The sequence below is a fragment of the Pelodiscus sinensis genome, chromosome 4 (genome assembly GCF_052426305.1).
Source record: "Pelodiscus sinensis isolate ZL-2025 chromosome 4, ASM5242630v1, whole genome shotgun sequence".
In the NCBI taxonomy this organism is placed as follows: domain Eukaryota; kingdom Metazoa; phylum Chordata; order Testudines; family Trionychidae; genus Pelodiscus; species Pelodiscus sinensis.
The window spans coordinates 53,290,034-53,302,905 of NC_143055.1; the positions used below are offsets into that span (position 1 = coordinate 53,290,034).

At 37.8% G+C, this 12,872-nt stretch overlaps 1 protein-coding gene across 1 annotated transcript in view; it reads right to left on the bottom strand.

The window, feature by feature from the left end:
- The window catches only part of SGCZ (sarcoglycan zeta), an 820,580-nt gene that overhangs the window by 87,127 nt on the left and 720,581 nt on the right, over positions 1–12,872 (bottom strand). The window contains exon 5 of the mRNA XM_075930376.2: positions 1,953–2,075. Coding sequence (XP_075786491.1) covers positions 1,953–2,075 — 123 coding nt within the window. The remainder of the gene's footprint in view (positions 1–1,952; positions 2,076–12,872) is intronic.

The window sequence follows — 12,872 nt, forward strand, 5'->3', positions numbered from 1 at the left end:
GTTGTTGTGCCCTTCCCATATGACTGTGAACCCTTGATAAACTACTTTCTGGGAAATTATCCACCCAACTATGCACCTACCTTATAGTCACTCCATCTAGGTTTTATTTCCCTAGTTTGTTAATGAGAGGGTCATGCAACACTGTAGCAAAAGTCTTTCTAAACTCTAGGTACACTACATCTACTGGTTTCCCCTTATCTCCAAGGTTTATTACCCCGTCAAAGAAAGCTACTAGATTAGTCTGACATGATTTATTCTTGACTTTTGTTGGGAAAAACATCTGGTGTTGGGGACAAAAAACTCCCAGCCCCTGAGAGAGATTTTGTCTTTACCCTTCCCTTTATTGTTGACAAATAGCCAGTGTAGACTCTGCTGTTTGTACTGTTGAGAGAACTGCCTTCCACCAATATCGCACAGTGCCTGCCCTGATGTCTGTGCTCAGTGATTTGTGATCTGTCCTGTCCTGTGGGCATGTACCCTCCCTTTTCAAAGTTCTATAAAAATATCTGACAGCTGAGTGATCTTCTCTGTTTGGGGAATAAACAACAAATCACTGGAATACTTCTGTGCTGCCCTGCACTGGAAACACAGTGGCAGAAGAATGCTGCTGCAAGAGACGGTCTGGAGAGACTGTTGTGCTGCTTTGACATTCCTCAGCACTGAGAGATCACAGAACTACAAGAGAATCCTGGGAAGCACAGGGACCAGCTCTGCCTTTCCACTACATCCAACTGTGGGATACATACCCATATTGCTTTGATCTTATTTGTTAACAGGGTGCTAGCAATCTGGCCATTAAATGTCAATAGTGGGAGGCAGAAAAACTGGTTTGACTGGTTTTCACTTTTAGCAACATTTGCATGTCAACACCACTTTTGTCACCAAACCTTCCCAGAGTAGACGTAGGCTGACTGGTCTGTAATGCACTGGGTTGTCGTTATAATTATAGATGGGCACTTTATTTGCTCTTTTTCAGTCTTCTGGAATGTCTCCTGAATTTCTTCATGACTTTTCAAAGATGATAGCTCTACAGCCAACTCTTCAAATATTCTATGTCATATTTGAGTTATTTTTAACTTGTTCTTTCCCTATTTTAGACTCTGAACCTACTCCATTTTCACTGTAAATCAGTATGTTAGGTGTTTAATCACCACCAATCTTCTGAATGAAAACCTAAACAAAGAAGTCATTGGATTCATCCACCATTTAAACAGTTCCTGTAAATGTTTCTGCTCTTCATTGAGTAACTGGCCTACCCTGTCATTGGTCATCCTCTGGCTTCTAATGTATCCATAGAATGTTTTCTTGTTACTCTTTATGTCTCTAGCTAGCTTGATTTTGTTTTGTGCCTTGGTCTTTCTAATTCTGCTCTTGTTTCTTGTTTTTTTTATATTAATCCTTTGTAATTTGACCTAGTTTCCACTTTTTATAGTACACTCTTTTGATTTTTAGATCATTCTTGATCTCATGGTTAAGCCAGGGTAGTCTTTTGCCATATTTCCTAACATTCCTATGCAGTAGAATAGTTTGCTCTTGTGCCATTAATAATATCCTTTTTAAAAACTGCCAACTGTCTTCAATTGTTATTCCTGTTAAAGTTGGTTTTATACATAGTACATAATCACAGCTCTTACAGAATTAGGAGGGGACATTATATAAGCAAAACCTTTCAAAATGGCACATATACCATAAAGCAATGTTTTATTAATGAGGACATAAAATAGTCCCCATTAAAAATAAAACATACAGTTTGTGTTTACTCATCCAAAGGTATTCTGAAAAGCTCAAGACCTCACTGTGAATGCTAAGAATCTGTCCCATGTTAGTCATTCATTGCCTTTGGAAAAGAGTTTATGAAAGTCTGATAGGTACAAGCTCATTGAGGAAAATTAACACCAGGGTTATTTAAATGAAAACTTAAATATTGTTTATAAACCTGAGTGTTAGTCTACCTGTTACTTTGAGTCTGTCAGCTCCAATGATGATCTCATCTTCATCTGCCGAAAACAACAACTTTTCACTTTCACTTGCTCTTACTTCAAATCTCTTACACTGGGCCTCCACAGCATCAGCTCCTGCATTTGAGAAATATGATACTTAATCCAAGAAAACTAATTGAAAAGATAAATTATCCAGACTTTACTTTGAATCCTAGAAGCATATCCAGTACCTCAAGTTTTGAAAAATATTTTGGATTCAATATTTTTGTCAGTTGTAGAACATTTTCTATTATAAAATCTTTCAAGAGTTTCATAATAATTATTCAAGTATTATCCATTAGGATAGAATTTAAAATAATAAAAATAAATAATGTGTATAATTTATTTAATTGACTTTAACGAAAAGAGAGTCCAGAATGAAGAAATTAACTCAAATTCTGAGATCTTGAAATGTCAATACAGAAAGGTTCCTTTGATTTTATTCTGTATAACTTCCTGTTTTGTGCCAGTTGGAACAAAAGGTAGGCACTGACATACTCTGCTATCACAAACAAACCAACAAATTCATTTTGTGGAAAAGGTATTTTTTCCAGGTTAATTTTCTAGTCCTGTCACATACTTTCATTATTTGATATAGTAAAAAAAGAAAACAGATGCACATTCTTTTGTGGCATTTACTGTTTGACTTTTGATGCTATGGAAGAAAATTCCTAAATATCTTAAGGCACCTATTGCCTTATAGCTATAATACATCAAAGTCCTAATGTATTGGCCAGAGTATGGTGAACAAGTTTTAGACAAATACAAAAAACCAACAAATGGTCTGATCTATTTGCTTTGTTTTGTCTATAAAGTGCTACCAGACCTTTTGTTGTTGTTGTTTTTGTGTTTATCCTGTACAGAGTAACCCCCTGAAGTTTTAGACAAATAGCAATTATCAATTCCCTATCTAAGGGTATGTCTACACTACCCTCCTAGTTCGAACTAGGAGGGTAATGTATGCATACCGCACTTGCTAATGAAGCCCGGGATTTGAATTTCCCGGGCTTCATTAGCACAAGCGGGGAGCCGCCATTTTTAAATCCCCGCTGCTTCGAACCCCGTGTAGCGCGGCTACACGGGGCTCGAACTAGGTAGTTCGGACTAGGGTGCCTATTCCGAACTACCGGTACACCTCTTTTCACGAGGAGTACCGGTAGTTCGGAATAGGACCCTAGTCCGAACTACCTAGTTCGAGCCCCGTGTAGCCGCGCTACACGGGGTTCGAAGCAGCGGGGATTTAAAAATGGCGGCTCCCCGCTTATGCTAATGAAGCCCGGGAAATTCAAATCCCGGGCTTCATTAGCAAGTGCGGTATGCATACATTACCCCGCTAGTTCGAACTAGCGGGGTAGTGTAGACATACCCTAATATATTTAGAATAAATCTCTCTTTCTTCTCATACTTCAATAAATATTTTCCTTTTTTTTTAAATGTAGCCTCTTTTACTTCACTCATCACTATCAATGAAGCAGAGTTAAAATTCTCCAACTGAGGGGAATGAATGACAAACTGCGCTCCACTGACAAACAGTAAGAAATCCTTAGCCTCCTTGTACAATGTTATTCTATAACACTCCTAGGTTCTCATGCATCCCCACTAATTTAGTTCCATTTATGAGTGTAGATTCCCTATTTAGGACTAGATTATTGCCTCAAGACACACACGCAAGAGATTTTGGGAATGGTATTCTAAACACCACCTTATAGTTATCTGAGTTTACTTACTAGCCTTCCAGCTCCGTTGAAATCAGCAGATCTTTTACAGTGAAGAATGCAACTGCTTACATAATGCTGTAGTCATCAGTTGAATTCAAAAATGGCCATCATCAAAAACCGGAATCCAATCAGAGATATAAAAGCCCTAACAGCCAATTTTGAATTAGGACTAAGGCCAAATTAAAATAAAATAGATTAAGCTTTTGGAATGATGATTACCCCAGTAGAGTGAAATTATACTTACATTATATAGAAGCTAGAATTATATTTAGACTATCAATGCAGAAAGTTTATAGTAATATAGGTGCAGCTCCCTTTCTTTGAAATTAGCACTATATTTGTCCTGTTGTAAAAGTGCCTCTTATGTAGAATGTATCAAATTCTAACCCCGTGTCAGGCATTTACTTTATTTTTAACATCTTCAATCTGATCATCAGGTTTTGCTACAATTTTCATTTACTGTGGTTAGTGAAAAAAGTGAACAAGTTTCTGAAGTGTTCTTTATAACCACATGATAATGAACAAACCCTGAGTCTCTCTCAGAATCCCCACATCTCATTGACAGAGGCTCATTCCTGCAAAGGGCAGAGTACTTCCAGAGAGGCATTCCCTTCCAGTGTCTTGACAAACACACAGTAACTAGGGATATAATATCCGTTTAATCAGATAACTGGTTACATGTCATGTTTGCTTGGTTAACCGCTTACATGGGTGTGAACAGGGTAAATGGAGGGCTGGGGGCTTAAACAAGGAGAGGGTTTAAATGGGGCTAGGCTGGGCCCACGATCAGTTGGGGCTGCTCGGACCAGGCCAGGCCTATTGCACTGCACTGCAGGTTGGTGCAGCTCTGGCCAGGGTCACTGCACCACACCATATTGCAGGCGGGTGGGGAGCTGCTCCAGCCTGGCTGTCCCACTGGTTTACTGGTAACCATCACCATTAAGGGTGATGCTTACTGGTTAACAAGTTAACCATTGACATCCCTAATGCTAACCACAGGAACTATGAACCCCTAAAGAATTGGTTAGTTTGTAATCCCTAATCACTATAAAACTAGGATGAAAAGATAAATACAGCTCTATAACGTGGCTTTTTTTTACTGAATTGAGAAGTCCTTGTATTTATATAAAAGTGTATACTTCTCATGCAGTATCTGAACTGTGTGGTGCACATGTCCCTCAAATCCCATTTAAGGGCTTGATCCAAGTTGGTGTGAGGTTTCTCTACTACCACTTGCTTTTTTAAGGCAGGGTGTCTGGTAAAAAAAAAAAAAAAGTAAAATAGTCCTCTACTACCCTTATTTCTGAAGTCTTCATAGGACAAATGACTGACCCACCAGTACATCAGGATTTCTTTGTTAAGATTAGCTGGTGGCACTGCCATCTCCTTCTCATATAATCTAAAAATTTGAAAGTGGACGACATATTTCTCCATCACTCTGGTTATTGGGTAGCAAAAAAAATCTGTTTACTCTGCTTAACTTAGTTTGGGCCTAAGATTCCACTGTACTAAATGTTATTCTGCTTAAAAATGAGGAGTAACATTAGTTCAAACCAAGGGGCTTGGTTCGAACTAACTCGTCCTGGCGCACACTTTCACTATCGAAACAGCTGTTGAGCGGACTAACATGCCAGCGAGATCATGCTAATGAAGCATGGGATATTTAAATTCCCGCTTCATTAGTAATTTCGGTCACCTACATTTGAATCCCTAGTTCGAACTAGGGAGCAAGTGTAAATGTACCCATATAGACAGGAGGGAGAATAACTTTGTGTAGGTTGGTTGGACTCTACACTCCCAAAGATTATGGAATTACTGAATAAGTATCATGTACAATCAAATTATAGACAACTATCAATATTCTTATCTATTATCAGTCTTTCAGCATTGCTTGAACTAAGAAAATCTAAATGGGATACCAAAAATTAGACATAATTAGGAATTAAGTTCATGTAAGAGAGAAAGAGTATGCATTCTGGGAAGAGAAGTAAAAATATAAGAAGGGAGACCAAGAAAGAATTTGACGATCAAATAGCAAAATACCACAAAATCTAAGAGCAAAAAACCCTTAGCATATCAGAAAGCAGGAAGTCTGCCAAAGAGTCAATGGGACCACTGCCTGATTAATGTGCTACAGGAGCACTCCAAAGAAGATAAGGCCATTGCAGAGAAACTGATGAAGTGAATTCATTTAGTTTTCAATAGAAAGTACGTGGGGAAGATACTCACATCAGAGCTATTCTTATGTAACAAACGTGAGGAACTCACCCAGACTGAAGTGTTAGTTCAGAAGGTTTTAAAACAAATTGATACATTAAACAGTAATAAGTCACCAGGAGCAAATGGTATTCACTCAGGAGTTCAGAGGAATTCAAATATGAAATTGGAAAACTACTATCAGTGGTGTATAATATATCATTTATATCAGTCTCTGTTCCAGATAACTGAAGGGTAGCTAATGTAATAGTGATTCTTTAAAAAGGCACCAGATAACTGAAGGGTAACTAATGTAACACTGATTCTTAAAAATGGCCCCAGAGGCAAATTCTGGCAATTTCAGGACAGTAAACATAGCTTCAGTACTAAACATGCTGGTTGAAACAATATAGAACAGAATTACCAGACACACAGATAAACATCACTTCTAGAGGAAGCGTCACCACAGATTTTGTAATGGGAAGTCATGCTCATCTGTGTATTAGAATTCTTTGGGTGTGAATCAGGGTGATCTAGGAAATAATATACTTGAATTCCCAGAAAGCCTTTGACAAGATTCCTCACTTAAGACTCTTGAGTAAAGGAAGCAATCAAGGGGTAAAAAAGAAGATCCTTTCACAGACCAGTAGCTAGTTAAAATATCTGAAACAAAGAGTTGAAATGGAGAGAAAGAGATAGCTTTCCAAAGTACCTGTACTAGAATTTGAGCTGTCCAACATATTCATAAATGATCTGTAAAGGGGGTGAACAATGAGGTGATAAAATTTGCAGAAGCTACTATGTTAGTGCAGATAGTTAAGTCCATGTCAGATTGGGATGCGTTACAAACTGATATCACTAAACTGGTGACTGTGCAAAAAATGACAGTTGAAATACCATGTTGATAAGCATAAAGTAATGCACGTTAGAAAAATAATCCCAACTATATATTGAGATTGATGGGTTTACATTAAAAAAGATCTTGGAGTAACTGTGGGTAAGTCTCATGCAACATCTGCTTAATATGAAGCAATTAACAAAAGCTAACAATGTTTGGAACCATTAGTAAAGGGATAGATAATAAATCAGAAAATATGCCATTATAGAAATCTATGATGCACCCACACCTTTAATACTGTGTGTTGTTCTGGTTGCCTCGTGTGAAAAACAGCTATAGTAAAATTATAAAAAAAATACAGATAAGGTCAACAAAACAAATTAGGAGTATGGAACAGCTTCCATAGGAGGAAAGATTAAAAAAGACTGGAACTGTTCAACTTGGAATATGACAAAGGGCTATAAAATTATGACAATGGGCGTGGTGAAAATGAATGAAATGTTATTTATCCCTTCAAGAATCTGAGATAACCAACGCTTTGTCTACACTGCCAGCTTTTGCTGGCAGAGATTATGCAAATGAAGTGCTGATTAGCATTTTGTCACACTTCATTTGCATAATCTATTTGAGCCATTTTTGTGCAAGGGGTTTTTGTGTAAAACGGAAACTTCTACACTGCTTGTTTTTGTGCAAAAACCCCTTGCGCAAACACAGCTCAAATAGATTATGCAAAAGAAGCGCAACAAAATGCTAATCAGCATTTCATTTGCATACTCTCTGCTAGCAAAAGCCAGCAGCGTAGATATAGCCCAAATGAAATTAATAGGTGCCAGGCTTAAAACAAATATAAGGAAGTACTTCCTTATATACCATCCTATCAATCCACACAACTCATTGCTGGGGATATTGTGAAGGCCAAACATACAACTGAGTCTAAAAACAAATTCATGGGCGGTATAGGTCCAGTCAGTCAGTATTAGCATCCCTATGTTCTGTTGTCCCTAAACCTCCAACTTTCAGAACCTGGGATTGGATTACAAGGAATGGATCACTCAATAGTCCCTGTTCTGTTCATTCTTTCTGGCTACTGTCCGAAGACAGGATGGACCAAATTGTCTGGCCTAGTGTGGCCATTCTTACATTTTTATAGTACGTGGAAAGATCTTTACTCATGTTGAATATGAGTACACTTGTGAAGGCACAATACATAAACTTTGCATTTAATACAATGGCCCCCATTAAACTTAATTAAAAATTCCCCCAAGGACATGTAGGAAATTGCCATATTTATTAATAGTCAGACCTTATATTTACTTTCCAGGCCCTACTACAAAGACACAGGACATCAAAACAGATGGGCTGGGTACAGAATTACTGTCCAGTCTGGGAGAAGAATAGTGATTTTTGGTAAAAATGATGGTGAAAAGTGAGAGAGAGAGGCATCTATTACAAATTATAGCCCAACTTTTTACTGACACACATGTAAAACTTAACGTGTTACAAACAATACTGTACAGTTTTCCATGCAGAATGCTTAACAAGCCAGCCATCACAAGCAGAAAAAACATCACCAGGGAACTTCTGTGATATTTTAAACCATTGGAATTTGCGGCTCTTTACTTTCATACTATATCAAAATTCTCCTAGAAATTGGATACTCCACCAAGATCATCACAAGAGTGAATTCTACAATAAAATAAATGTATTTTGAGTGTATCTTACACTATGCAGCTCAATGGTGCCTTACTGAGCAGTACTCAATTATTATTGCTGAAACAGTAGTTTGTATGTTCAAGTCATTTGTGGAATTATCCAGAGACATTAAAACCATTTCTAAAGTTCAACCAGTTAGGAAAATGGTTTTAAGAATATAAGTTGCTGACAAAGCCATAAATAGTAGGAAAACAGATTAAATGGTTTTTTTAAAAATTTTAGCCATGTAGAAAATGTATGTACTTGCATGTATGATGAATTTGTATCACATTCTTTCAGTTTCAATGCACAAGGTCATGTCTCAAAAGCAGTCAACAGACACATTATTTGTGAATCTGTGACAGTTTGTTAAAATAACAGAGAAGCAAAGTATGACAGAACTGTCCCTCAGGACATGACATATGAACAATGTTAGTCTGTGAAGTTGTTAGATCAGACTTGTAGAGTAATCACATCCTCCCATATACTCATCTGCAATGGACACAGAATATCATTTTGCAGTGCACTATAGATGTCACAGTTTGTGGAAACATGTCAGTTTCCCAAATATTAGTGCACCTAGTGTAATTTCTGGGATTTTCTCCAATAAGCGAACCATCTGAGAAAATCTTCAGATTTTTTGAGCACATGCATGCATACTGCTGGTGCAGTCTACTTTCCAACAGTCAGAATCTTGTCTGATTATTTCAACTCAAAATAAGGGATGCAGTTTGTGCTATGCAAATTGCATATCTTATTTCGATTATATTTCAAAATAGCTTATTTTGAAATTTTGGTCATCTACACACTGCCAGATTTTGAAATAACACAATATTCGAGACATCCCTTAATCCTTGTAGAAAAGTATTGCAAAATAACAGGAAGCTTGTTAAGATAAGGGGTAGCTATTTTGGATGCTCCAGTATCCCGAAATGCCCAGTTACCTTCAGTATCCCAAAATAGCGGCACATGTAGATATACCTCAAGAGACCAGAGAAGTTTAAATGGCATTTCAATTTATAAACTACTGATACTTTGAAGCAGAGTTTATATTTCAAAAGCCCAAATATTATTTCAGTATTTTCCTTAAGTACTTTATAAATAATGCCTGGGAAATTTAGCTGTGTTTCAAAATACATTAATAGTGAATAATATTCTCTGAATTTGTATTAAATCACAGTGTTTGTTGAAAATGTAAAAGAAAGAATTTTAGCAGTATTTTCATTCAAGGGATTTCACAGTAAAAATAATATACTGTAGTGTTTCTTTCAAATTTTCAATATCAATGAATGCTGATGTAAATTGCAAGTATAATAGTATAGGGAAATGTTGGCTGCCTATTTCTTTAACATGAAGATTCCACATAGAAATTTATCAAAACAAATGTAGGAATTAAAAGACTAGAATGAAGAGTGTAGAGGAAACCATCCTTATTGGAAATGTCTAATTGTAAGAGACTCACTCAGAATGACAGATTCTCAAATTGGGTATTCAAGATATGATAAATGCAAAGTAATGTACATTGGAAAACATAATCCCAACAATACATATACAAAAGAAAGGGTCTAAATTAGTTGTTGTCACTCAAAAAGATCTTGAAGTCATTGTAGATAGTTTTCTGAAACATCTTATGTGCAATGCTGGTCAAAAAAGCAAACAGAATGTTGGTAATCATTAAAAAGGGATAAAAAAATAAAACAGAGAATATCATATTCTCTCTCATAGTCTCTATATAAATCCATAGTATGCCCTCATGCTTAATAATGTGTGCAGACAGAGTTGTCTCATCTCAAAAAAGATATATTGGAGTTGGAAAAAGTTCAGAAAAGGACGACACAATTATTGGGGATATGGAGAATAGGACCATCAATAGCTATCCAGCAGGATGGGAAGAGATGGTGTTCCTAATCTCAGTTTGTCAGAATCTAAGAAAGAGTGACAAGGGAGAAATCACTTGATGATTACCTTGGTTGTTTATTCCCTGTGGGGCACCTTGCATTGGCCACTGTTGAAAAACAAGATAGTGGGCTAAATGGACCTTTGGTTTGACCTAGTATGGCCATTCTTATGTTCCTATTGTGCAAAAAGACCACAATCCAGCTGGAAATATCTGGTAAAAATTCTCTTGGTGGAGGGAATTCCCGTGTGGTGTATTTACACCATAGCCAGGCCCTTTGGCTTTGTTCTGCCCCAAAGGAATGTCAGTAGAAGGTTATATTTTGGAGTCAGAAGGTGGACATAGTGGAGCATTAACTCCACAATGAAACAGCCATTAAGAACACTGCATCAGTGCTTGAAAGAAGCTTTAAATGGCATTGGTGATTGGGAAGGCACTGAGAATATGAGAGTCATCATGGTTGGCTCCCTAATGCCTGTTCCCACATTCTTAACTCTATTCCTGGACTCAGCAGAGCTCTGGCACAGGAGAGAATCAAACTCCAGGCATTAATAATGCCTAGCTCTGACATATCACTTTTCATTAGTTTGTCCCAAAGCACTTGTAGCCAGACAGCCCCCCCATCTCATCCATCTTATTTTGCCTCTCTGAGGTTCCTGAAGCATACAGGAAAGAGAAGGAGCAATAAAATCAACATAGTCTATGCTGGCTCATCTGATCCTGAGAAGCTGAAAACATAGATATGAGGAGAGAACAATTAAGGCAATAAGCTGGCCTCGAGGCTGCGAGAAGTACCCGGCTGGCCCCCATGTTGATACGAACACACAGTCCCTGGAAGAGGAATTTCCCACTGAGAAAAGAATGCCCAATACTTCCAATTTAGTTCTCTCTCTTACAAGTGTAAATTAAGTTCACAACTCCCTTGTAAGAACTGGTCTCACAAAAGACAGACCAGCACCATTTGGCATCACAGATAAGAAAGAGAAATACGTGACCCCATGGGTATAAAGGTGGGTACAGCAGCACACTCACTTTTGAGTGTCATTCTACCCTCTACCTGCTGGTTGGGTTAGGTGTTTGACCTCCCAAGGTTCTATGGGGACACCCACCTCGTATTTTTGTCTTTCCTAGGAATTGAGGGACCAGCCCTGGCCTGACACGCTGGAGTCGAGAGGCACAGAATGGGGTAAAAATTGTACCTGGATGTGGTCCTCTGTCTTAAGTGTACACAGACTTAGAGCTCTTTAAAGGTTAAGCTGTTATTTGGTACTATTATTTCTGTTTTTCCTATCTTTATCTTCTTTGTAACCATTTTTAAGATCTACATTTTGCTAGCAGTTAAGAAATAGAACAATAGCCATTGCAACCATATGATTTATAAGCTTCCTCAATAAACCTGTAACTGTTTAAGCTTTAACCTGACTCCTTCAGTTGCTGTAACAGAACCAGGCATAATTTAAAAGAACTTCAGCCGGTCTTAAGGGACAGATATAGGGAGAGCTTGGGCGTTTGGATTTGTGTCACTCCCTGGTGGCAGATCCGTTGGTGCACTTCTCCCACTGCGAAGGAATCACAGATTCTAGCAGCTAAAATCTGAAGTGTAATAAGTTCTCCCTGGAAACTTACTGGGGCGCTTGTCAACCTCCTCCAGGTTGCCCACTGCAAGGGACCCCAGTCTCAGCAGTTGAAGTCTTGGGTGTATAGCACACACACACACACACCACTCACTGCCCTGACCGTCGGCTGACAGCACTTAACAAAGGTCAGCATCATGATCCCCATTTTGTAAATGGGGAAACTGAGGCGCACAAGGGTGAAGTGACTTACCCAAGCTCACCCAGTAGGCCAGTGGCAGAGCTAGGAATAGAACCCTTGTCTCCTGAATCCCAATCTAGTGCTCTTTCCAGTAGGCGACACTGCAACCAAACATATTGTGCACAATTCTGAAGTGTACCTTTGTTAAGCAACCAATTCCTTAAGGCAAGTATCACTATACTTGCATCCATTTTAAAATAATTTATGAATGTACCTTTATACCCTATGCTTACTGCACAACATTTGCATGACCAAAGTTAGCATCACTCCAATTGTGTGGTGTATTAACTCACTCATTCACCAAGCACCTTTATATAAGCCAGAATATAAATGATGGGAAAAACATAAAACTATGAATTTTGCCTTCTTTGGAATTGTTACACATTTACATGTAACAAAACGATGTTCTGAATATGCTGTAATTTTATAGTGGAGTATGAAATTATAACTTACATTGTAAGCTCTTTAAGGCTAGCTCTTTGTCATATGTTTATAGCACAATGAAGCCCTGAGTTATTTGCAAAGCACACACAAATGATGTGGACTAATAAATAACTGTTTAATAGCTTTGCTAACATAAAATAGTATTTTGTACTTTTTAAATTAGCTATTCAATAAACAAATGATAACCATCATTTGGAATTATGGTACACATATACAAATACTCATCCCTGCCTTGTCCTTAAGATGTAGACATCACAAGAAGTTATTTTAAAGTCAGAATGGCACATGCTCCC